General features: G+C 39.4%; 2 protein-coding genes across 2 annotated transcripts in view; one reads left to right on the top strand and one right to left on the bottom strand.

Annotated features, from left to right (window-relative positions):
- The window catches only part of LOC142341737 (S phase cyclin A-associated protein in the endoplasmic reticulum-like), a 636,081-nt gene extending 609,641 nt beyond the window's left edge, over positions 1-26,440 (bottom strand). The window contains exon 1 of the mRNA XM_075392909.1: positions 26,422-26,440. The gene's annotated coding sequence lies outside the window, so the exon portion shown is untranslated. The remainder of the gene's footprint in view (positions 1-26,421) is intronic.
- LOC142341335 (uncharacterized) lies at positions 4,561-6,168 on the top strand. The gene has a single exon (XM_075392262.1). The coding sequence runs from the start codon at positions 4,561-4,563 to the stop codon at positions 6,166-6,168; it is 1,608 nt and encodes a 535-aa protein (XP_075248377.1).
- Positions 26,441-26,461: the final 21 nt, after the last annotated feature.

Genomic DNA, 26,461 nt, shown 5'->3' with positions numbered 1-26,461 from the left:
ATCGGCCAAGCACTACTGCCGTAGTGTGGTAAAAGCGAGTCAACCTTTTTAACAAGACCTCTCAAGACTCGGCTAAAAAATTATCCAGGTACATAGAATCACTCATTTAAACATCATAGATCAATCGTCTCCATGGGTGAAGTTAAAATTTTTTAATGAAACTTGTTTCCTATTATCGATTTCTATGCAATTTTGAGTGATTTTCCGATTCCATTGAACAAAAATTTTGTGAGATGATTAACCTGATTTATTTAAATATAATTTGATAAATTAGATTTGAAATTAGTCTTAAAACTAACTTTTGAGAACTTTTGGATATTTGTGTATGAAATACATAAATTATACTGGCCATGTACATTTTTTGTACACAAAATTGAGCACGTATATATAATGGTGGATGTAGTAGTGGATAAAACAGGGATTCCAGTTAGCAGTACAATTCGGCCTATTTCGACATATGCGGCTAGCATGAGGAGAAATAGGCCAAATTTACTGTTGGCTGGAATCCCTGTTTTATCCACTACTGACGAGTAGTATAACTTTCTAGGTTCATATTTTTTTCTACGTATTTGCAAAAAAGTGAAATGGAACACTGATATGAGCTGGAAACAACAATTTTTCCTTCAAAAATTCTAAAAGTTTGACATGTTTGAAGTGAGCGGAATTTTAAATTAAGTGCATTGCAAATAGATTCTAAATATGACGAACACCATACTTGACTAAGGATCTAAAATATCCTACATTCAAAAGAACTCCATTTTTAAAATTTTTTTCACGCTTAGACTTCAATTTTTTGGAGCCTACTAAACCTACACGATTGTTCATTTTCAATTAAGTTGTTTCTATTAGTGTTAACTAGCCGAATCCAGAAATCAAATAAACATATGGAGATCTTTAGAGCAGTTTGACCATCTAATAAAGCTGGCCTTGAAAATAAAAAAAAACAATTACAATTACGATATTGTGCAAAAGTGGTATGAACGGATGAACCATAATCTATTTGTGAAAGATTATCCGTCACGACTATATGTTTTCAAGAACGAGCACTTGTGATCAATATAGACAATCCCTCCCACCTTGGACGTCCCCGCAACATTACGTTTTCTACACAAAGTCCGAAAAGAACGGCAACTATTTGAGACAAAGGAGCACCGGGGTCACTCAAACTTAGTGGTCTAAAACATGAATGTGAAAGAATGCAATGCATAAACAGAGTTAAGCATAGACCATCTTTGTTCAATACTCGTGACAGAAATCGAATTTTCAAGTACCTGAAGTAACTCAAGAAAGATAAGTTACCGCCAGTAAAAAAATCAGGAAATTCGAAGACTGATGCGATAAACAACCTCGACATAGTTGAGGCGACCGACAAGAATTAGAAATGTTTTGAGTTGATTGAAATTGAGTTAAGTGCAAATCATTCATTTGGCAACAATGATCTCCGAACAACAGAAACGGAAATATAGATTGCACTGCAGGTGCATGCCTGCTTCAAAAGCAGAGGCAATGACTCAATACCAACAATCGTATGCAAGAGATGCTGGGAAACGTTTTTGTCTTCGTTGAATAATTTGTTTAGCATTTTAAAATGCTTCGGAAGTTTTCTTCTGTTCGGAAAAAAGGAAAAGTTGGTCAATTTACGAAGAGTACGACAAAAAAGGAGTGTCAAATTACAGATCTGCGACGATTTTGACATCTTATTAAATAAAAGGTTTGTTATAATTCAATTACTTTAAAGTTTATCTCGGATAGACTTGCATTTAAGATCAGCGAAGTCACTGAACCTATTCGATTCATTTGTTTTTTAATAAAGTTTTTAATAAAATTAAGCTTAGCATTCTTTTGAAAAAATTATTTTTACTTCCGATCTCCATTGGTTTCTTTTAACTGCTTCAAAATTATCTAACAAGTAGGAAGCAACAAGTACGCATTGAAAGTGAGTTATCCGAGTCCATGATCATAACATCTTTACCAGGAGGCACGTGCTAAAAACTGTAACTTTAAGAAACACCAATTCATAATGTTGATTATATAGATGTAATTCAATGGTTAGGAAATGGATGACTTTTCATGGTAGCAAAAGAAGATTTCGTGAAGCAAATCTCACGAAAGTTTTAACTGTTGACAAGGAACAACAGTGGGCAAAGGGTAGCCCAGGCATATCGTGCCAAAGTAACGTTAACTCAAGGGTCTTTTTTGAAACACCGCCAACACTGGCGTCAGTGAAGCAAGCTGATTAGTTTACTTCTCTGACGTCCGGCCATAGCACCACCAGCACTACACATTCAATATTAACTGAAGGTGGAACACCGAACAGTTTTTTCTGGTGACCCTCCCCCCTAACCAAGCTCGAACGCGCAACCTCAAGGCAAAGGCAAGGGCAAAGGCAAAGACAAAGACCACGAATCAACCCCAAAGACCAAGATCCACCCACCGGACAATAAAGACCCCCCAGCACAGTCAACATTTCAACAACACAAAACACAAAGCAGAATACAAACCGCCTGACAGCAATGCCGAACAGAACCATGCAACCTCCCGTTTTAAAAGCAAAAGTCGGGGTGATGGGGGAGAAAATTGCGAAAAACCTGTAAACCATGAGCGAATTGATTGACAGTGGGTACGTAAACGCAGCGAAGAATGTTCATGAAAAGGCAGCGTAAACATTTTCGGAGTTTGAGGAAACCAGTTACAAGTTGATTTCACAGCTTGACGAAAATCAGCACGGAGTACCTCGAAAAAATCACTGACACGTGGAGCAACACGGACGACATGAAAATTAAAATTCAGAAGCACCTTTCGCAAGAAAACACTACAACAAACTTCAACACACAAGACAACAACGAGACAAGTGACAGCCAATTCGACAGCTGATAACTGAGCAACCAACAACAACATCAAGACTAGAGCAATTGGACAACAGCAAACATCCATTAACAGAAATTTACACAACGAACAACCGGAAATGTGACATCCTCAACAGCTTTTGGTATGACAGACTAGTTTACTCAAGCAGCCTAAACGACCAGAAGAACAGAGTAACTTGGATGGGGGACAAACAGACATTCAGTCAGCCAACAGCACAACCACAGCAATTGTCAACAACGTTATCACAACCAGTTCTATTCTATACGCCTTATGTGGAAGCTTTTTTCAAAGATGGATCTTCAGAAATTCAACGATGACCCGAGCAAATGGGCAAATTGGTACAACCGTTTCAGCTTCTTGATTGGAGACACTCATCTCAGTGATGGACAGAAGATCGCCCATCTACAGGCACTTAAAATTGGAAAAGCCAAAACAGCAATTGAAGGATTTGTCTGCAACGGACACCTGTACAAGGATGCAATAAACGAGTTGAAACAGTGTTTTGGTAACCCAAAGGTCATCATTAGCAACTTGTTGGAGAAACTCATCAACTACAGGCCACCGAAAACAGCTCTTACTTGGACAATTGTAAATTTTTCCACTTTCATAATTACCATGACCAGGACACTGCAAGAACTGAACTTCGAAGCCGATCTCAACTACACAACCATCTTGAAGCATGCAACCGACAAAATACTTTATAGCGAAGAATTCAAATGGAATCAGTTTGTTCTACGACGACGAATTCAACAGCCGACACTTGCAACTAAAAGATTAACTACTTCAACTAAAAGATTAAAGAAATAGCAGAAGCACATGAACGCTCAAGGCATCAAGGAGGAAACGGAACTTGCCTTAACACAGCCAGTGACACACATCAAAGAAACTTCAACACAATTGGAACCCGACAGTTTCATCAACAACACACCCATTCGAACATGGAACAATAGCAGCAACAACAACCAACACAGAACATAACCAATTTTAGCAACAATAACAGGAACCAGTACAACCAGAGGAGCACAAGAGCAAGAGCAAGAGCATCAAGCAACAAGAGGAAGCAACAGCAACAGCCTGCCTCTGCTTTGTGTGTTCAACAACGGTAATCATCAGTTATTCCATTGCCCAACGTTAAAAGCAAAGACAGCAGAAGAAAGACTACAAACGGTTTATCAATTGAATCTTTGCAGAAATTGTCTGGGAGCGAACCATCGAGCCGACAATTGTCCCTCAAACTCTAATTGCAGGGGCAATTAATCGACAGAAAGATACAGGATGGTACGTACCACACTATGGTCTTGTCAGCCTAAACAAACCCAACAAGATACGAAGAATCTGCATTGCCAAAGCACCACAAAGCGGATCAAGCCTCAATGACACACTCTTAGCTGGACCTGACCTCCTCGGAAATATGCTTGGAATTTTGCTACGATTCAAACAGAGAGCCATCGCCATCCAGGGAGACATCGAAGCAATGTTTATGCAAATCGGAGTACGTAAAAAGACCGACGTTATCTGCGATTCATTTGGAGACAACCAAACAGCCAAGAGTAAGAGGTTTACGAATACCAACGACACATCTTTGGAGCTAGGGACTCACCACCTTGCGCAAATTTTGTTTTGCAACGGACAGCCAAAAACGACATCGAAGATCACCCAAATTCTCTGGAAATAATTCAGCGGACATTCTACATGGATGACATGGTTGCATTTTTCAGCGACACCATCACAGCATTCACTACAGCCAAGGATGTCAAGGATACTCTGAAAAAAAGTAAATTCAACCTGACAAAATGGTGCAGCAACAGCCGTGAGTTTTGTCAGCAGATGCAAGACAATCATTGCAAACCAGTTGAGGAGCTCTTTTTTAAAACTTTTTATCAAAGAGTTGTTGGAATTCATTGGAGCTTGGACGAAGACAAAATAATGTTCAAAGCGAATAACAGAAACAACTTGGACAGGAAAACATGGACACAATGCAAGTTTCTGTCTTTTGTGTCAAGTTTCCACAATCCTTTGGGAATCATATCTCCATTCCTCATCCGAGCAAAGATTCGACTGCAAGAGCTGTGGAAACATGGACGCGAATGGGACAAAGCCACCAGTGGAGACAATGGAAAAGCCATCAAGGATTGGGTAGAGGAAACGGAATGGTTTGGTACGGTAGGGGTACTTAGGTTGGTAGGTGGTACAGGACTTGGGGACACAATGGAACTTCATGTATTCTGCAACGCATCATTGGAAGCAAGAGCAGCGGTAGCATACATCAAGTCAACCAGCAATCAAGGAACCACAATTCGTTTTCGTATGGGAAAAACAAGAGTGGTACCCTTACATCAAACAACAATTCCCAGAATAGAACTGCAAGCAGCACTTTATGCAGCAATATTAAAGAAAACAATCGCGGATGAAATGGATTTCAAATGTGACAAAGCCTTTTTATGGCGTGACAGCACGACCGATCTCAGTTGGATAAAGAACTTCAAATTGAAACACAAGATGTACATCGGAAACCGAATTGCCGAAATAAGGGATCTCACATGCACTAATCAGTGGAACTACATCAATACTAAGGACAACCCAGCAGATCAAGGAACGAGAGGACTTAAAGTAACAGAGATGACAGAAAAATCTCTTTGGTTACAGGGACCACAGTTTCTTCTATCTTCTAACGACAACTCTGCAACTGACGAACAAGAACATGATGAAAATGTCTTCTTGAACAGCGCAGAAAAGAAGTCTCAGGTAACACGACGACAGCCAATTGACAAGGACCTCATTGATGCTAACAGTTTCAGCCAGTGCTTGAAACTCAGAGTCGTTATCATCAAAATTAAAAACCTACGAAACAAAACGAAGTCACGTGACCAACAGACCATAGATGCAAAGAACTTTCTCTTCCGTTTATCTCAGCAGCAATCGTTCGACGAGGATGTAAATCGCCTAACACACAACAAGCCAGTCCAGAAGAGGAGTAGATTGTTTCAGTTGACATCTTCAATAGACGAAGATGGTATCATTCGTTCAAACGGCAGACTAAATAGCGCACCAGTTTCAACAGCAACGAAAAAGCCAATATTTTTAGACGGCAGAAACAGGATTATACGTCTTTTTCTGGAACTGCAACACAACATCAATGGTCATATTGGAGTTGAACAGCAAACACTCAGCATTCAGTTGAACTACTGGGTTCTTCAATGCAAAACAGTAATGAAGAAGATCTCAAATAGATGCTACGAATGCAGACGACTGAGACAACTCAGCAGCCAGTCTCAGATGTCAGATCTTCTGAGTTGCTGATTCTCAGTCAAACCTCTAGCCTTCAAAGAAACCGGAGTGGACTTTTTCGGGCCTTTCGAAATCTACTTCCAGATCAACACAGCCATGAAAGCTTACTGTTGCCTCTTCACCCGTCTGACGATACGAGCCATTCAGATCAAAAGGGACCGGGAATTTGCAAAAGGAATCATACATAATGGCATTCCAACGATTCTTCAGCCGACGAGAAATACTGGAAAGAATTCACAGTGACAACGCTTTAAATTTCACCAGTACAGCAAAGACCTTCCAGGAAAGCAGCTTCACAACTACAGAGCTACAGAAATATGCGCAGTCGAAAAAGATTACATGGAAAATTATTCCACCAGGAGCACCACATTTTGGTGGAACATGGAAATGCCTCACTGGGATGAGCAAACGCCTGTTCTTCAATATCGCCAGTTCTAGGAAACTCCAGGAAGACAATTTCTCAAACCAGCAGTGACATACGCGATGTAGAAAGCCTGACGCCTGCAAATTTTTTGACAGGATTGACAACAAGACTGCCAGCAGACACTACAATTAGCAGCAACGACAGAGAAACAGAAAAACTATGGAACAATGTCAACAGTATCATGAACGAATTTTGGACACGCCTTTTAAAGGAATATCTCCCAAAACTCAGACAACGTCGAAAATTGCATTCAACAGTAGACGGAATAGAAGTAGGGGACATGGTATGGATACTAGAAAACAACACATCCAGGGGTATTTGGCCGGTAGGTAGGGTACAGAGGGTAAATAAATTTAAGGATAATGTGGTAAGGTCTTGCCTGGTTAAAACATCAAAAGGGGATTTGGTTGAACCAGCTATCAAATTTAGTTTGATCAACGACAAATCAACATAAAGGTTATCAATAGTAAATTGGGAACAATAATTTAAACACAATCTGAAGCAAACTTGATATCAGTTTTGGGCTTAAGGTAAAGTGAAAGATGAAAATTTAAAGTTCAATTCAATGCGGTATCAATTCAAAGGGACTTTAGGTATCATTCAGGTACATTTAGGGATTTCAATATGTAACTCACAAGGATACTCCAGTTAGCAAAGCTTATCGTATATTAGAGAAATGCTCTCAAATGGGAAAATTTAGGTAGGTAGGTTTAACAGGAAGACAAATTCTAGATAGACATTAGGTAGTTTTGAATTCAAATGCACAATTAATTAGCTGATTGCAAGACAGCAGAGAGTTGAACCGAAAGGATACAATTATTTTTAAAAGGTAGATGACACTAAACAGCTTAGGTAAAACCAAACACCAGAGATAAAGTTTTACAAACATTTGGTATTCAGACAAACTCTAATTTGCGAAAACAGGTAAAAGTTAGGCAATAGGTAAAGTGTAGTGGTAGGTTTAAGTTGGTAGGGAACACGGGGAGCATTAGTTTGTCAACCAGCATCTTTCAACGAGTAGAAAAGCAACAACAGTATTTTCCGAAATTGTTCGGTATTTGACATTCGCCAATCAGCCAATACAAAGTTGACTCAAAACAACTACAAATGTACACAGTTTAATCGTGCCAAAGCAGCTATAACTCAAGGGTCTTTTTTGAAACACCGCCACCACTGGCGTCAGTGAAGCAAGCTGATTAGTTTGCTTCTCTGAAGTCCGGCCAGAGCACCACCAACACTACACCTTCAATATTAACTGAAGGCGGAACACTGCACAACATCCGAGGTTCAACAAGGTTCAGTTTTGGGCCAGGTTCAGTTTCTTATCTATATAATTGGCCTACATTTGATACTTTCAACAATTGCTCTACAATTTGCCGACGAAATAAAAATAAATTTCAATGGAAACAAGAAAAAAAGGTTTGCTTACAAAATTTCAAGTTGATTTAAATGAACTGTACAATTGGAAGTGCCAAATCTTTTATTGTTTTGTTTAAAAAATGCGTATTTAGAAAGTTTCAGTTCGGCAAACACAAGCACTTGTTAGACTGAACTTTTTTAATGTGAACGGGCTAAGCCGTTAGAGCAAAACTTTTGTTAGAGATGCAGTACGTGTTATAGATGAAAATCGATACTGGAATGAATATGTTCGACATAGATTTGAAAAACAGTCAAAGCCTTTTACATGTTAACAAGGAGTATTTCGTCGGTATTTGATCGTCAAGCTAAAATGCATCTTTATCATGTTATCACTCCCTTCGTTACTTTTTCCTTCAGATTGTTGGGAACTGCGAAAGAAAAGTTTTACAGTAATTGAGAACTTCAACAGAAAGGAGCTGAGATGGATTAATTGAAGCGTGAGATATAAGGACGCTTAATTAAATGAAATTTACTACCACCACTTTACTGTAAAGTGCTATAAAAGCAACTTCTCTTCAGTAATATCTTCAAAGTGAAGTACTACGTTGATTTTTCGAAGCAGGTCAAAATAAGTAATACCGATAATGGAAGACGTATTGTTGTCCCAAAAGTGAGATATGAGATAGATGCAGAATTTTTTGTCCAGAACTGGATTCAGAGTCAATGTTGGATTGAACAAATCTTGGATTTCTTTTAGACAGAGAAATAGAAATACAAACTGATCGAACTTGCGTTGATTTACGTTAATACACATTTCACTGAAAACAGCAACTGTATCTGGACTTAAATTTGTCTGTGTGGAAACTGGCGTGGTGATCCTAAAATTTAATTGCTGGGCATATTTCCCATTGGCATATCCACGAAGTCATAGTAATAACATAAACTCAAAAATTTACTCGAAATGAAATCTCTTTGTAGTAGTTTAGTAGCCACTCGTGCGCAATACTCTATGTCGTTGGCTAATAATTGAGCGTGGTATTTGTTTAAAATGCAAAATTAGAAGTTAAATTATTAAGTAGATCAAGGTGAATTAAAGTTGGTTTAAATAAATTAAAGTTCAATAGCGTGGTTAGCTCTGAAATTAGGTTTGGTGTTCAATGAGTGAATTTAATCCTCGCTTTTGTCGGTACCCAATATCAGTTGTATCATCGTGGTAAATAAACCAAGCCAGCAAAGATATGTCAGTTTCGTTGATTTCGCTCGAAGCCCGAGCTTTGTCTAATTAATTGTTTTTTCTCTTTTCTGACACCTATCAGTTTTGTGTCAGCCATAATTCAGGTAATAAATCAAAATTTCTACTAAAGCTTTAATCTTGAGACCCTAGTTTTTTAGTACAATTTTTATATACGTGCGACAATCACACTGCCCCCTCTTAACAAGAATGGATTGCATCACTCACTCAAAATCAAGCAACATTTTCAATCACAGATCTTGCTATATGAACTTCGTACTATACAAAAAGGTTATATTTTCATATGCAAAGTTATTTATCAGTGTTCGTTGTTCATAAATTTTCTGCCTCGTCAAATCCAAATATGTTGTACTCTTCTTGCGCCGCATCAATAATCAGAATTTGATTTGCCCTGTTGATGAAGTTGAAGAACTTTTTGTCGCTACCAGCTTCAGGGTGCATCAACAGGTTCATTTTGTGGTAGTGTTTCTTGATATAATCTTTTGAAGCCGCTCTTTTTCACCAAAAAAATCCCGTATAGTGAAGCAGGCCGGTTTAAAATGTTATTATTTTGAATCCCGAATAAACATTTCATCGTTGCCTATATTTTGGCTTTTTCGTTTCTAAGGGCAATTTTTTGTCGATCAATGACAGAATCTTTTTTTCGGCATTTGTTGGCCAAATACCGGTTGTGGTGTTCCAGCTGCTCAAGCTCTGACCTCAATTGGCCATTCAATTTCTCCATTTTGTCAATGGCTTCGCCCTTTTTAGCAGCTTTGACTTTCAAATCGGCCAATTTTTGCTGCAATACTTCAATGGTTTGCTCCTTTTTCAGAATTTCTGGTGGTTGCTGCCTTTAAATTATCTCGGAACGCCTCACACTTGGCGCGCCATTTTCCCAATACTTCTTTTTGTTGCCTCTTTGGTCTTTTTTGCAATGGTTATCCAGTTCCTGTCGAAGCTCGACGTGGTCATTTTCCGAGTCCATGACAGACAAGAGTCCACCCGGTACATTCCAGGAGAAATCTTGGAAATAACTTTCCAGAGTTCTGGCGTGTTGTATACGTATTCACCAAACTGTGGAATCTCATTGCCCGCTACTTTGTAAAAAAAACCCTTTTTGCTTATAAAGTTTTTCGATTCTTTCAATCTTGAACTCAAGATTTTTCCTTTTTTTTCTTTTTCTGTCCTCAAACTCGAGACGTTCCCGTTTTTTGGTCTTGAATTCAAGTCAAATTTTTTTTGGTCTCGAACACGAGACGTTCCCTCTTTTTTTGGTCTTGAACTCAAAACAACTTCTTTTTGTTTCTTTCTTTTTCCTTTCTTCTTTTTTGGTCTCAAAATTGAGACGTTTTTTTCTTTTGGTCTTGAATTCAAGATGATTTTTGTTTCTTTTTTTAAACAACTGACACTTTTAAAGACTCTTTTTCTTCAATCATTTCCTTTTGTTCTCGGCGTTCATTTATTATTTTGAGCAATTGATTATACGTACGTAATCTCGTTACTGGGTGAAGATTCCGCAATAGTTGTTGCCAAGACGCTCCGTTAAAAACTAATCCTTAACAGCTGAACAATTTAAGAAAACTGTTCATAAATTGAAAAGAGAGCTAGGATGCCAAGAGTGACACAGCAATGTATTTCGCCTTTAACCAAATGTATAAGCTTTCTGTTTTTTCAATTCCAAGAAATTATTGTTTTATTTGTTACAACAATTTCCTGTTGAGACTGGTCGTTCCAGCGAATAAAGTTTTCACGACTGTATCTGTCATTCGAATCTCGTAGCGCTTCCCGACTGATAATTCTTTTAATGTTATGCCAAATTGTTCAAGCATATTGTCTCGAAAACCTGGTATGGAAAAAATTTTTGTTCTGCCAAATGCTCCTACAAGTTCCCTCATTTTAAGGGTATATTGATTTTATTAGTCTTGAATTTTCTGCGAGGAAAACAACATCGTCATTTACTTGAATGTTTTTGAGTGCAGACACTGTATATATTTGCTTAATACATGCAAAATGTTAGTTTTTTCTTCGGGCTGAACCTCAACATATATCAAACTACCTTTTTCTATTGTTTAAAACACTCGAATTTCGTTATCTTAGTTTGTACTGTGATCTGGAGAATGGATCTTTGTTGATATGATATTGTCAAAAATATAACCGTACAACTTGATACAAGGTGATGAAGATGCAAAAAAGCTAACAAAGCCACAAATAAACATATTGATACTCCATCACACGGTTCTCGGGACAAACTCGCTTTTGTTTTTGATTCCATTATTTTTTTCCGAATTTTCCTGAATCAAAGACATCATCAGTTTCCTGACTGCTATAGTATTCTTCATCTTGCTCAGTAATGTAATTCTTTAATTTCTTAGGCCCCGCTTTCAATTAGCAGCTAGGATTTGTAGCCTTTTTTGATGCCTTGGGATTACTATTAACCTTTTCTTCAGTACTTTTCGTTTTACTACTAGATTCCAGTGGCTTTTTTTTATAGTTTTAGAATTTTTGTTTCTGCTGTTTTTTTTGCTGTGTACTCTGTAGGATTCAAAGAAATTTCACCTCCTCACTCGGCAATTTTGTTTGCTTTCTCTTGCACTAAAGAAGTTTCTTGCTCTGCTCCTTTAGCTTCATTTTCAGACGTGTCATTTGTAACATTACGTGAATTATTAGCATCCTCAGCTCCAAATTGATTTTCTGTGTTTAGATTAGTTTCACTGTCTGTGGATAATTCTGTTTCAATTATGTCATCATCGTCTGAGCTGTTCAAAATGATTCTTCTGCTTCTTAACTATTGTTTTTCGTTTCAACTGAGGTTCAAGCTTGAATAGTTTTTCTCGTGTTTTATATTTTTTTTCAGTCAGTCATGGAACTTAATACTTTCCTGGTCTTTTTATCTTCTACCTTGAAATTCAAATCGTTTATAATTTCAACTATTTTGTATGGTCCTCTATATAATAGAGTGAAATTTCTTGTTTCTCCTTTTTTAACCCTTGGGTTGAAAACTAACACCACTTCACCGCTTTTATAGCTTGGTCCATACCTACTACGATCATAATAGGTCTTCGGGCGTTCATGATCTGTTCGATATTCATATATTCGTGCATCATTTGATGCATTTCCTGTCGTTTCTCTTCATTGTGAAAACATAGTCCTTTGGAGTTGCATATATTGCAGTCTATGGTTGTTATAGATGCAGTCTATAGGTAGCGACAGTGGAAAACCCAGTAATACATACGCTCGGATGTATTTTGATACACTAAGGATTGAGGTTTGATAGGCCATCATTGCAAAAGCTAGAATTTCGGTCCACTCATGTTGATATTTGCCTATGTATTTGGAGAGACATTCTTCTATTGTACGGTTTGTTCTTTCAATCATTGCGTTCTCTTGTTCTCTTGTTGTTGGTAGGGCGTTGTTGATGTCCTCTGAGTTCCTAGTTCTCTGCAAAAACTACGAAAAATTTTCGACATAAAATTCGACCCTTGGTCACTGTGTACATAGACTGGACAAACCAAATCTCCCTATCCAATGTTCAAAAAACGCTCTTGACACGGTTTTTGCCTCTTGATTGGGTAAAGCTTTGGCTTCGTACCACTTACTGAGCTGATCACCGATAAGCAAAAGGTACTTCTTTCCTTGAGAATCGGGAAGTGGACCCATGATATCAAGAGATACTTGCCAAATTGGGTGACTAGGTTTGTATTTTGTGAGTGAATGCCGATGTTTCATCTTAGTGCCTTTCCTTTTCAGGCACAAGCCAGATTTTTTTATCCAGTTTCTCACTTCCTTTCTCATGCACGGATAACAGATTTTTTCACAAGCCCGGTGATATCTTTTCTCAATCCGAAAGAGGCTTGCGCTAGAAGAGTCATGCAAAAGCTCAAACACGTTGGACACTCTCTCCCATGGTACAAGCATTTGGTAAACAGTCTCAAAGTTGGGTTCTGTTTGGTGTTTACGGTACAAAATTCCTTCTATGAGAAAAAAAATTGTATACTGAACCCAGTATTTCCACAACTCCTTTGATGCTCCATTTTCCATTTGCCGTGGTTCCGGTCTTTTTTTAGTACCCAGGAGTATACTTCTTCGAGTAGTTTGTCATTTTGTTGCGAATCTCGAGGTTTTACTCTCTTAGTTTGTCAGACGGCCCAACTCGACTACCATAATTGGCTATTGTCTTGCTCTGCGTCCATCGAACCAGCGTTAAGGAAAATTGTTTGTTCATCATCTGTGTTTTTCGGCGGCAGACAGTTAGCGTGTGGGATTTTTTTGCCTGCTCTATGCCTGATGTCAAAATTAGGTCAACCAAGTCTCTCTATCTTCTTGTAACCAAACCCTCTGGTTCCCTAAAACCATAAAACCAGACAAGAACCCGGTGGTCTGTTATATTTAAAAAGTGCTGAACAAGTGAATAGTTTTTAAAATGATACCTAAAATGAACGATTGCAAATAATTCCCGCTTAGTTGCTGTAGAATTTCGCTGAGTGTTACTCAGAGTTTTGCTAGCATATGCAAAAACTCTATCCTCAGTTCTTTGTTTTGTGTAAGAATTGCTCCAACTCCAATAAACGAAGCATCCATGTTTAATGTAAACGGATCCCTATCAATTGGATGCCCTAAAACTGGGGCTTCTAAAACCTTCTTCTTCAACTGGGTTACCGCACTTTTGCACTCTGTACTCCATTCAAATACATCAGACTTATTCGTTGAACTGTATAGAGGATCTGCTGTTTTTCTGAAAACCGAAATAAATTTTCGATAACAGCCCACAAGGCCTAAAAAGGCCCTGACGGCTTTCAGAGAGGATGATTCTTTCATTCTTTTTACCGCTCTTAATTCCTCTGGGTTGACGTAATCTCCACTCTCGGATATAATATGCACCAAAAGCTGACACACTTTTCGGAAAAAATCTTTAATCCATTCTGCGCTAAAAGTTGGAAAACCAGTTCTAATCGTTTCAGATGTTCTTCGACATTTTTTTCCGAAAACGATAGCGTCTTCTAGATACACTACAGCCATTAGGTATGAAAGGCTAGCAAAAACTACCTCCAATAGGTTTTGAAAGTCCCGATGCAAACGCTAGTCCCATAGGAAGTCTTTTTTACTTATACAGGCTCAGATGCGTCATGAAAGCTGTTAAACTCTGACTCTCTTCCTCAAGCGCCATCAGAAACTTTCCCGACAAGAAACCTTTGTTCGAGAAGTACATTTTTCTCTCCAATGAATCAATAACCGCATTAATTCGTGGTAAAGGCCAGCATGTTTTCTCTATTTGATTGTTCAGACCACGATAGTCTACAACCAAGCGATAGGTTCCATCGTTTTTTGGTACAAGTGATGATGGTGCCGCCCGGTCGGAATGTGTTAATTCGAATAAGTCGTCTCGTTTTAAGTCTTGAACAATTTTTCCATGGCTTGATTTTTCTTAAAGCTCATGCTGCCGTATGTTCGTCTAAATGGCACAGCATCCTTTTGTAGTTTTATTTTTTGATAAATTCGGCAGCTAAATCCCATATCATTTGAATTTTGCAAAAATTTTACTTCATTTTTTTGCAAAAGGACCTTACTTTTAACACTTCCTGTCAAAACAAAATAAACTCAATGAAATTGCGTTCACATGGGTCTCAAAATCAAATTCATCTCAATATTTGTATTATTGTTAGGGTTATTTTGTTGTATTCTTGAAATTTTTTCAATGTTTTCCGCACATGCCATTCTCGCATATTTGTAAACTTTATTTTGTTCTATTGTAGAGTTCAGAATTCGAATCCATACGACATCATCATCCAGGTCATTCAGTGATCTCGCTATTAATAAATGTGATTTGTCTTAAAATTCTTTCTTGGATTCGACTATAAGTTTCTGTGTGTTGTGTGTTGTTACCTTCTTCATCGACAACTTTGCATTTAAGGAAACCTTTGCAGCGACGAGGTAAATCGTGATCATCTGCAGCAATTCGAAACAGATTCTTATTACTTCTTTGTGATGAGGACAATTGTAATTTTTTCCCAATTTTCAGCAAAAGAATTTTTCTTTTCTGGGATTTAAAAAATACAGTCAAAATTAAAAAAAACTTCCATAAACAAGGCGTTATCTCAATTTTAGTCACAAAAAAATCCACTGTTATCTCAGATGTAAAGTTTTGAAGTTGGACTTGAATAGCTGTTGCCCCTTTTACAGGCAATTTCCATTTTGGCAGCCGTTATAATTTTATTGCAAAGTTTCATCTGGCTCGGTTCTTCCAGTTGCTGGTAGAATTTTTGTCACAACTTCTGAAGTGGCAAAGAAAAGAAACATTAAACGGCACTAAAGTTGTGTCCACTATCAGTTAAGGTCATTATCAGTTTGTCTTGTATCGTTATTTGGGCAAACAAGGCCTCCACTGGGCTGTTTCCGCCACGCAAAATTTTCACGTAGCTAACTGAAAATGAAGCCCGGCTATCTTCAGCTAGTTTTCGTTTGAATACAGGCAATTTCGTTTGAAGTGATTTGGACTCCCACATTCAAAACAATTCTACCATTTCTTAGATACATTACTTCGCTGACCGCAACGGCGACCTTTTTCTTTCTCAAAACTCACCGCTGTCTTTGACCAATCTCGGCTTTTTTGCCTCCTGGTGTTGGCGATCGGGCTCTACTGCCGTAGTTGGTTATGGTATTATCAGCGCTACTTCTGTTATAGCTAATATTGTTTTGATTTCCATCTCTCCTGAACTTCACTCACTTCCGTGTTCGGTTTTGCTCTCGATCCTTGCGATAAGATCTTCTGTTTATCTTGCCTGTTAGATTGGTTAGTCTTCAATGCTTGTACTAAATCGTTAATCGATATAACTAATTGAGAGTTTCTGTTCGACTGGATGGATAAACACGCGGCTCATTATGCTCCTCCTCAATTCTCGTGACTGCTTCAATATGTAGTGCTCTTTCTAAAACTTTGTCTAAAGTCATATCCGCATCACCCATGGTCTTTCTCAGCTCTTGTCGCACCTGATTTTTTCTATGCCTTCGAGGAATCCCCTCAAAATGAGATGTTCTCTTTTCTCATTAGACTATTGAAGGTACGCTTTCAAGGTTAAAGTTTGCGTATCATCGCGGAAATTTGTTAATTTTTCACCCAGATGCTGGACTCTCCTAGCTAGTCTCCCCGGATAAAAACAGTTTTCGCACAATAATGTTGTCTGAAAGCTTTTATGTTCTCATCATAGCACTTCCTAGAGTCCTCCGAAACTGTACAATAGAAATCAATAAACAACTTTTGTAGCCTTATCGCAAAATAATGCGCCTGTTCATCAATTTTGGTTTCGGTGCCGTTTACTGTTTCTTTTCTTTGCCACTTCTTAAGTTTTGACAAGAACTCAAAGTGTGTAACATAACTTTCAAAATAATTTGAAACCGCAAAAAAGGCTCCCGTAACAGCGTTTTTGAGGAGTACCGCGCCATCCGTGTTTTGTTTAAAAACTGCTGTTATTCGAATTGTTTCAATAATTATGTTCGAAATCCGAAAAACTTTTTGACAAACTAACTCAGCAGGTCCTAAATCTTTTTGGCACTGTATTTTTTCTTGACAAAATCAGAAAACTTGAGGTTCAATATTGTATTTAAGTCAAATTATGTCGAATTTAAAAACGCTTGATTTTGAACGCCATTTTATTATCGAAAAAACATGTACAAACCGATTTATACTCTTCAAAATTTTTGGGAGTAGTCACTTCAAAGTTCGAAGATGGCAGTGGTCTTTGTCGAATTCCTACACCTGTTTATATTCTTCTTTCGGGTCGTGATGTCTATTTACTTTTTTTCTCTGTCGCCACTATAGTAGCCGCCCGTGCGCAAAGCTCTATGTCTTTGGCTAATTGGGCGTGGTAATTGTTTAAAAAGCAAAGTTAGAAGTTATACTTTTAAGTATATCAATGTGAAGAAAAATTGTTTAAAGTAAATTAAGATATAATAGAGTGGTTAGCTCTGATGGTATGTTTGGAGTTCAATAAAGAAACTTAATCCTCGCTATTAGATCACGCTACTAGATCTTATGATAAGCCAGCCATTTTTCTACAATACAGAGGCAACCTTACTCAAAATTTCGCAAGCAAATTGGTAATTGCAATTGAATTTTATAACGCGAAAGTTAAGATCATGCCTCCCCATCCTGAAATCATTTTTCGATAGAGACCAGAAAATACACGAGGTATATTAGATAAAATGTAATGGATGCAGATTCATCTATAATGGGCAAACAAGCCTGCATGTTACCACAAGCATATCAGAACATCAAAAGAAGGATTCACAGGTGAGTCAACACCTGGATGTTTGTTGTGGCGCCGCCAATAACATTGAATGAAAAATTCTGGATTCCTGTCGGACAGCAGAAGAAGCTAATGACTATCGAATCTGTATACATCAACATGCTGAAGCCGGCACTAAACACACGTGATGAATATAGGAAACCCACGCTAAAATATTTGTTTAAACCATAATTTTGACTAGATAAGGATACATCGGACAAAAAACATTTTGTGCATTACAAAATGAAATTTACAAAACCTCCACAAGAGGGATACATAGGGTTAGGGCAAATTTGCAATAACCCTAGAAATACAAAAACATGGCCAAAATCAAAAAATCCAGAAAAGGAATGTTTTTAAAGAAATTGATAACAGACGTAAATATAAGTTGTAAATAGGCTAAAGATTGTAAATATGAAAAAATATCAATTTAGTTTTTAAAACAGTTTCTAGAATTGTTTTAATGGTGGTCTCAGACAAATGTATATACATATTCATTTTGTCTTTTAACGATTTGTGAAACAGTTTTAAGCTGACGATGAACGTAAAGTTCGAAAACGTTTGTTTTAAATATCGGAAGACATTTTGTTTTGACAAATTGGTTTCTATTACAATATATAAAGACAGTGGCAAGTTTTGATTTTCTGACCCAACCTTTGCAGGTGTAATGTGCATTTAGTTTCCACTTCGTAGCGTTTCTTTGAAATTTTCTATCATTCTTAAATTTGTCTCGTTATAGTGAGACACAGAGGAACTGTAAACCGCTATTGGAAACCCGTGGCCCGTATACACATTTTTTTAATTTGTCGTAACCGGGCAGAATTTTGATAAACTACGGCTGATTGAGTAGAGAGCCAATAGAGAGTAGTAGAAGTAGTAGTAGTAGTAGTAGAGAAGGCTTCTGGAATACATCCACGGGTGGTCCGCACACTTCTTTGTCAGTTAGATGAGCTTTGTGCGGATGTTGCAGTTCGTTCATAAGCTGCAGATTCTCCAGGTACAGGGATCATTCTCCATAAATCGTTTCCTAGGGAATTGTTTGTAGATATTGGTTATCCTTTCTTTTCGTTTTGATTTGCTCCTCAGATCTGTTATTCTTCAAAAAATGTTCTTATCCAAAAATTTTCATCGTTTTCACATAGTCTTGTTTTTGCAACAATAACATTTGCAACAATAGCTTTCCTGCTTTTCTTGTCAGTATTTGTGTGTGTTCCAATGCAGATTAGAGTTTATTATTAAACATAGATACTTTTGAGAAACTGCTGGTGTTACTATAGGGCGTAAAAGACTTGAATTATAAATGTCCTAAAGGCTTACAAATTTCAAAAAAACTTAAAGGAAACAAAAAAAGCAATCTGAATAGCAATTAATGCGAGATGGTTGAGGCGAAGAGCGAAAGCAATTGAACAGGGTTTTTTCTGCGCGCAGCAGCACCAGCCATGAAAAAAACTTAGTTATCTATGATATGGTTTTGGAACTTGCAGCTCAGCTTCAGTCCTTGAAGGTCACTGTGAGGTCATTTAGAGGTCGTCTTGGCATTGAATGCGAAGACCGTGTGCCATTAGATATCATATAGTTGCAAAAAATTAAAAATTTGAGATAATTAGGATCTGACTTCTACGATGAAAGTTTCTATGCTGATGGCATCTGTTGTTTTGGACCTTTGACTTTTACATCTACGAATGCATAAAATAGTGCTCTTCAAAAGACGAAACTTGACACGGGTACGGTTTAAATTATTAACTTCTGAGTATCGTTCATTTGGTTTTTGGGCTCCGAGGGTAGCAATGTGTCTGATGAGTGTGGGTGATGAGACTGGCTCCACCTATATTGGCAAATATCATTGATGAAAAGGATCCATGTTCAATGTCCACAATTCTGTCGTGATATCTAAGGCGTATTAAATTTTCAGTTAATAATTATGAACCTTTGGTGTCTTCAATTCTGTTTGAGGAAGAATAGGGGTTGAATATCTTTAAATAATAACAAGAGTGCTCAAAATGACTGCCCCAGATTCCTTTGGCGGAGATGTTGAGTCCTGCCTCATATTCGGTGCAGGTCGAGTTTGAGAGTGAGGTAAAAGGCTCATTGTTGAAAGGCTGCAAATGTGGTTCGACTTCGACGTCGTGGCCAAATTTCTTCATCAAATTAGCAAAGAGATCACGTATTTCGCTCTGCCTGATAATCGGGTACCCACTTTTGAGGCAGTGTAGGGCGTGGGACAGTACGAAAAGTGACCCACAGGCACATGTTGATGACACATTTTTGAAATCCCATCAGTAAATTATACAGAAGACATCGCGGAATTCCGATTTTATAAGCCAAAGTCCGTGCTTTTCGACTGGCAAAGCGTTTAGCAGGGAGGAGGCACTTTTCTCCATTTCAAGTTTCAGGGCGTACGAGAGGTTGGGTTTCGTCTCGCCAATTTTTTGGTTTTGCTTCTGCGTTGCTGTCTTCAGGCGTTCTTTGTGGATCTCTTTCTTCATTCAGTCTTGTTCCAGAACTATGATGTCGGACGATGAGTCGTCGAGTGGTGCTGAAAGATTCTGGGAGTCTGAATAGTTTCTGCTGTAATCATCTGGTTGGTTGATTGCCAGCCTACCATTTCTGACGGGGAGGGAGAGTACCCGTCTCGTTATCTCGTCTGGACAATCTCTGTTCGTCGAGCCTCGGATGAGATTGTTGCTGACGATTTAGGTGTGGTTCTGGTCAAAAACGTCATTTTATTTTGAAGTCCTATGACGTAACCGGGCAGAATTTTGATAAACTACGGCTGATTGAGTAGAGAGCGAATAGAGAGTAGTAGAAGTAGTAGTAGTAGTAGAGAAGGCTTCTGGAATACATCCACGGGTGGTCCGCACACTTCTTTGTCAGTTAGATGAGCTTTGTGCGGATGTTGCAGTTCGTTCATAAGCTGCAGATTCTCCAGGTACAGGGATCATTCTCCATAAATCGTTTCCTAGGGAATTGTGTGTAGATATTGGTTATCCTTTCTTTTCGTTTTGATTTGCTCCTCAGATCTGTTATTCTTCAAAAAATGTTACATAAGATTGCTGTTCTTATCCAAAAATTTTCATCGTTTTCACATAGTCTTGTTTTTGCAACAATAACATTTGCAACAATAGCTTTCCTGCTTTTCTTGTCAGTATTTGTGTGTGTTCCAATGCAGATTAGAGTTTATTATTAAACATAGATACTTTTGAGAAACTGCTGGTGTTACTATAGGGCGTAAAAGACTTGAATTATAAATGTCCTAATGGCTTACAAATTTCAAAAAACCTAAAGGAAACAAAAAAAGCAATCTGAATAGCAATTAATGCGAGATGGTTGAGGCGAAGAGCGAAAGCAATTGAAAAGGGTTTTTTTCTGCGCGCAGCAGCACCAGCCATGAATAAAACTTAGTTATCTATGATATGATTTTGGAACTTGCAGCTCAGCTGCAGTCCTTGAAGGTCACTGTGAGGTCATTTAGAGGTCGTCTTGGCATTGAATGCGAAGACCGTGTGCCATTAGAGGTCATATGGTTGCAAAAAATTAAAAATTTGAGATAATTAGGATCTGACTTCTACGATGAAAGTTTCTATGCTGATGGCATCTGCTGTTTTGGACCTTTGACTTTTACATCTACGAATGCATAAAATAGTGCTCTTCAAAAGACTAAACTTGACACGGGTACGGAATAAATTATTAACTTCTGAGTATCGTTCATTTGGTTTTTGGGCTCTGAGGGTAGCAATGTGTCTGATGAGTGTGTGTGATGAGACTGGCTCCACCTATATTGGCAAATATCATTGATGAAAAGGATCCATGTTCAATGTCCACAATTCTGTCGTGATATCTAAGGCGTATTAAATTTTCAGTTAATAATTATGAACCTTTGGTGTCTTCAATTCTGTTTGAGGAAGAATAGGGGTTGAACATCTTTAAATAATAACAAGAGTGCTCAAAATGACTGCCCCAGATTCTTTTGGCGGAGATGTTGAGTCCTGCCTCATATTCGGTGCAGGTCGAGTTTGAGAGTGAGGTAAAAGGCTCATTGTTGAAAGGCTGCAAATGTGGTTCGACTTCGACGTCGTGGCCAAATTTCTTCATCAAATTAGCAAAGAGATCACGTATATCGCTCTGCCTGATAATCGGGTACCCACTTTTGAGGCAGTGTAGGGCGTGGGACAGTACGAAAAGTGACCCACAGGCACATGTTGATGACACATTTTTGAAATCCCATCAGTAAATTATACAGAGGACATCGCGGAATTCCGATTTTATAAGCCAAAGTCCGTGCTTTTCGACTGGCAAAGCGTTTAGCAGGGAGGAGGCACTTTTCTCCATTTCAAGTTTCAGCGCGTACGAGAGGTTGGGTTTCGTCTCGCCAATTTTTTGGTTTTGCTTCTGCGTTGCTGTCTTCAGGCGTTCTTTGTGGATCTCTTTCTTCATTCAGTCTTGTTCCAGAACTATGATGTCGGACGATGAGTCGTCGAGTGGTGCTGAAAGATTCTGGGAGTCTGAATAGTTTCTGCTGTAATCATCTGGTTGGTTGATTGCCAGCCTACCATTTCTGACGGGGAGGGAGAGTACCCGTCTCGTTATCTCGTCTGGACAATCTCTGTTCGTCAAGCCTCGGATGAGATTGTTGCTGACGATTTAGGTGTGGTTCTGGTCAAAAACGTCATTTTATTTTGAAGTCCTATGACGTAGCAGTGGTAGGCTGCCTGGGATGATGACTTGCCAAAGTTTGAGAGTTTTTGAATTAACTTCGTGTAGTCGTTGGTTTTGTTTTTCAGAAACTTCTGCATATCCTCGTCACTGCCAATAACTGATCCGAGAACTCTTGCACCGTTAAGAATTTGGACATTGGTGCCTGCAAAAATACTTTCGGCCTTTTGTTGTGTCAATGGTTTGACAATTAACTGGCATTTTGGCGCGTTTACATGATACCCGAACCTAGGCCCCTGATTGGAGAGATTCTCGAAGAATTCGTGCAATTGCTGGAGTGACCCGACTGCGTTGCCGATGTCAGCGTACAAGTTTTGTACAATTTTTGGCTTCTGCAGTTTCAAGATTGGAGACTTTATTGCAACCCCGTTCATTAGCATCGCTAGTGGGTCTCCTGTAGTGCAGCCTTTGCGAGATAAGATGGACTTTTGTCAACAAAAAGGCGGCTTGGTGTCTCGTAGGAGTTTGAAAGAGGTATGTGGAGAGAAAAGCACATTCCGCGAATAATTTCTAGGGCGGTTGTTATGTTTAATACATTGAAGGCATTAGTGGCTTCTATCAGTAAAATAGCTTCACTGGTCTCTTTTTCAAATTCTTTGCGCAGAGCGTGGATTACATGTTCGATTTCTGCGTTCTGCCCAAGTCAGAGCTGAATGTTGCCTCCATTTCTCTTGGCCTCTGCGCCCAGACAGCTTGAGATGCATCGCCCAGTAAGTTGGCGCAGAACTTCCCCTATCACAATCGGTCGTACGCCTAGAGATGTCTCAAGTGGGATCAGTCAGCTGTTGTTGTACGCTTCTAATGAAGTACTGGGCAACACTTCAGTCGCTATTCTGTAAGCTATTTTTGCCACTGTTTTACGGAGGTTGTTTGAGACTTTGTCGAATGAGCTCAGAAGTCTTCTCCATTGACAAGAGTCCAGACCAGAGGGTCCATGTGACCCTTTCGTCTTTTGAGCTGCTCTTTCATTTGCGTTATCGTTGATTTTGTCGATTTTTCCGCCTTTCATGAATTCGGTAAAGCTCTTGAGGGGTTGCGAGTGGCGTTCTTTTGAGGCAGTGTAGGGCGTGGAACAGTACAAAAGGTGACCCACAGGCACATGTTGATGACACATTTTTGAAATCCCATCAGTAAATTATACAGAAGACATCGCGGAATTCCGATTTTATAAGCCAAAGTCCGTGCTTTTCGACTGGCAAAGCGTTTAGCAAGGAGGAGGCACTTTTCTCCATTTCAAGTTTCAGGGCGTACGAGAGGTTGGGTTTCGTCTCGCCAATTTTTTGGTTTTGCTTCTGTGTTGCTGTCTTCAGGCGTTCTTTGTGGATCTCTTTCTTCATTCAGTCTTGTTCCAGAACTATGATGTCGGACGATGCGTCGTCGAGTGGTGCTGAAAGATTCTGGGAGTCTGAATAGTTTCTGCTGTAATCATCTGGTTGGTTGATTGCCAGCCTACCATTTCTGACGGGGAGGGAGAGTACCCGTCTCGTTATATCGTCTGGACAATCTCTGTTCGTCAAGCCTCGGATGAGATTGTTGCTGATGATTTAGGTGTGGTTCTAGTCAAAAACGTCATTATATTTTGAAGTCCTATGACGTAGCAGTGGTAGGCTGCCTGGGATGATGACTTGCCAAAGTTTGAGAGTTTTTGAATTAATTTCGTTTAGTCGTTGGTTTTGTTTTTCAGAAACTTCTGCATATCCTCGTCACTGCCAATAACTGATCCGAGAACTCTTGCACCATTAAGAATTTGGACATTGGTGCCTGCAAAAAATACTTTCGGCCTTTTGTTGTGTCAATGGTTTGACAATTAACTGGCATTTTGGCGCGTTTACGTGATACCCGAACCTAGGCCCCTGATTGGAGAGATTCTCGAAGAATTCGTGCAATTGCTGGAGTGACCCGACTGCGTTGCCGATGTCAGCGTACAAGTTTTGTACAATTTTTGGCTTCTGCAGTTTCAAGATTGGAGACTTTATTGCAACCCCGTTCATTAGCATCGCTATTGGGTCTCCTGTAGTGCAGCCTTTGCGAGATAAGATGGACTTTTGTCAACAAAAAGGCGGCTTGGTGTCTCGTAGGAGTTTGAAAGAGGTATGTGGAGAGAAAGGCACATTCCGCGAATAATTTCTAGGGCGGTTGTTATGTTTAATACATTGAAGGCATCAGTGGCTTCTCTCAGTAAAATAGCTTCACTGGTCTCTTTCAAATTCTTTGCGCAGAGCGTGGATTACATGTTCGATTTCTGCGTTCTGCCCAAGTCAGAGCTGAATGTTGCCTCCATTTCCCTTGGCCTCTGCGCCCAGACAGCTTGAGATGCATCGCCCAGTAAGTTGGCGCAGAACTTCCCCTATCACAATCGGTCGTACGCCTGGAGATGTCTCAAGTGGGATCAGTCAGCTGTTGTTGTACGCTTCTAATGAAGTACTGGGCAACACTTCAGTGGCTATTCTGTAAGCTAGTTTTGCCACTGTTTTACGGAGGTTGTTTGAGACTTTGTCGAATGAGGTCAGAAGTCTTCTCCATTGACAAGAGTCCAGACCAGAGGGTCCATGTGACCCTTTCGTCTTTAGAGCTGCTCTTTCATTTGCGTTATCGTTGATTTTGTCGATTTTTCCGCCTTTCATGAATTCGGTAAAGCTCTTGAGGGGTTGTGAGTGGCGTTCTGCTTCATTGCTCCTCCGAACTTGGAGTGCTTTTGCTTCAGTAAGTAGTTCGTCTAGTTTGCCTTGATTCCATAGCTGAAGTCTTTGAAAAACCGTTTTGTTGACAGAGTCAGTGCCTTTCTTTGTTCGGGCCAGAATCAGGTGAGGCAAGACTATGGCTGCTGTCATTGCGCAACTGGCGTAAAACGTGTTGTCCGCTAGTGATCGCAGAGCTGCATCAAGCAATTCGGCAAAGGCGTTGCTGCTTTTGCACTTATTGAGTCTGATGAACTTCGGTTTCCAGTGGAGAACTTCGAGATAGATATTGGAGAGCTTGTCACTAGCGGAGGGCGGGAAGTTGTTCCAGAACTTGGGGCTTTGTCTGTCGCGTTTTGATTAGGGTAGTTGGTCGTTTAAGAAAATTTTGGGCATAGGTCTGCCGCTTTGTCAGATTCTGGTTCCCGGGCGCTGTGACTGGTAGCGTCTGCCACGAGGTTCTGAGAACCTTCACTGAGACTAACTACGCTAGCTCGGGAAGTTGCAGGACTAAAACAACAACTGTTGTGGGTCCATGAGGTCGTCTTTCCTTTGATGTCATCTTTGCTCAGCTACGTGCATCTAAGGTGGGACCATTCATGGCATAGACTGCATTGTATGCTCTATGAATTGTGGTGGATCAAGTGTTTGCAGCAAATGCGAGTCCATTTCGTCATGATAGTCTAGCCATTGGAAACAATACTGGCACCGAAGGCTTAAGTAGATTAGTGTCCATGAACCGATACTGGCACCGACGACAAAGAAAGAATGAAAACCAAGAGTTAAGGACCCTATGGATCCAATGCTGGCACCGACGGCAAGCTTAACAAATGTTTTTAATTCTATGGAATTAATACTCACACCGACGGCGTAAGTCGCATCTGGGAATATACAGCAAGGAAAAGTGCCCGTCTAGCTTGGAACGACGGGTCTTTGGAATATAATCCTGTGGAACCAATGCTGGCACCGGCGGATATGTTTTGTTCTAGTTCCTAGCTCAATTTGATCTGAAAGTATTTCTACAACTGTACAAAGCATTAATCAGACCCCACCTAGAGTACGCGAACCAAATCTGGTATCCAAATCTTAAAAAGCATAAGACCAGTATAGAAAATGTTCAAAGAAGAGCCACAAGGCTAGTTGGATCCCTGCGAGGTTTAAGTTATGAAGAGCGGCTCAGGGAACTCAAGCTACCAACCACAGAATACAGAAGACAAAGAGGCCGGATGATAGAAATCTTCAAAATCATCAATGGAATGTACGACGAATCTGCTACGGGAAATCTAATTCAGTTTATCGAACGAAACTCGAGGAAACATGGGCAGCAACTTTCCATCAGAAGAGCACGACTGGAGCTGAGGAAAAAGTTTTTCTCAGTTGATGGACCTAAAGATTGGAACGAGTTACCAGAACACGTCGTGTCAAGTGAAAGCTTGGATATCTTCAAGACACGACTTGACAGACTCTGGCAACACAGGATGTTCCGCGAATTGTCCTAGGGTAAGGGACAACACGGAGGAGCTGGTCGACAGAGGCAACAAACCTACAGACCAGAATACTCGAACTCGAAAACACACTATTTAATAAGTTTATCACAAGTGCTTCCTTAAAGTTTACT

Source organism: Convolutriloba macropyga, chromosome 6 (genome assembly GCF_964194025.1).
Source record: "Convolutriloba macropyga chromosome 6, txConMacr16.3, whole genome shotgun sequence".
NCBI classification, from domain to species: domain Eukaryota; kingdom Metazoa; phylum Xenacoelomorpha; order Acoela; family Convolutidae; genus Convolutriloba; species Convolutriloba macropyga.
Note: the sequence above shows the minus strand (reverse complement) of the source record. Positions and strands in the feature narration are given on the sequence as shown.

Coding starts and splice junctions, on each gene's coding strand:
- LOC142341335 (XM_075392262.1), top strand. CDS start 4,561: ATGGATGACATGGTTGCATTTTTCAGCGACACCATCACAGCATTCACT.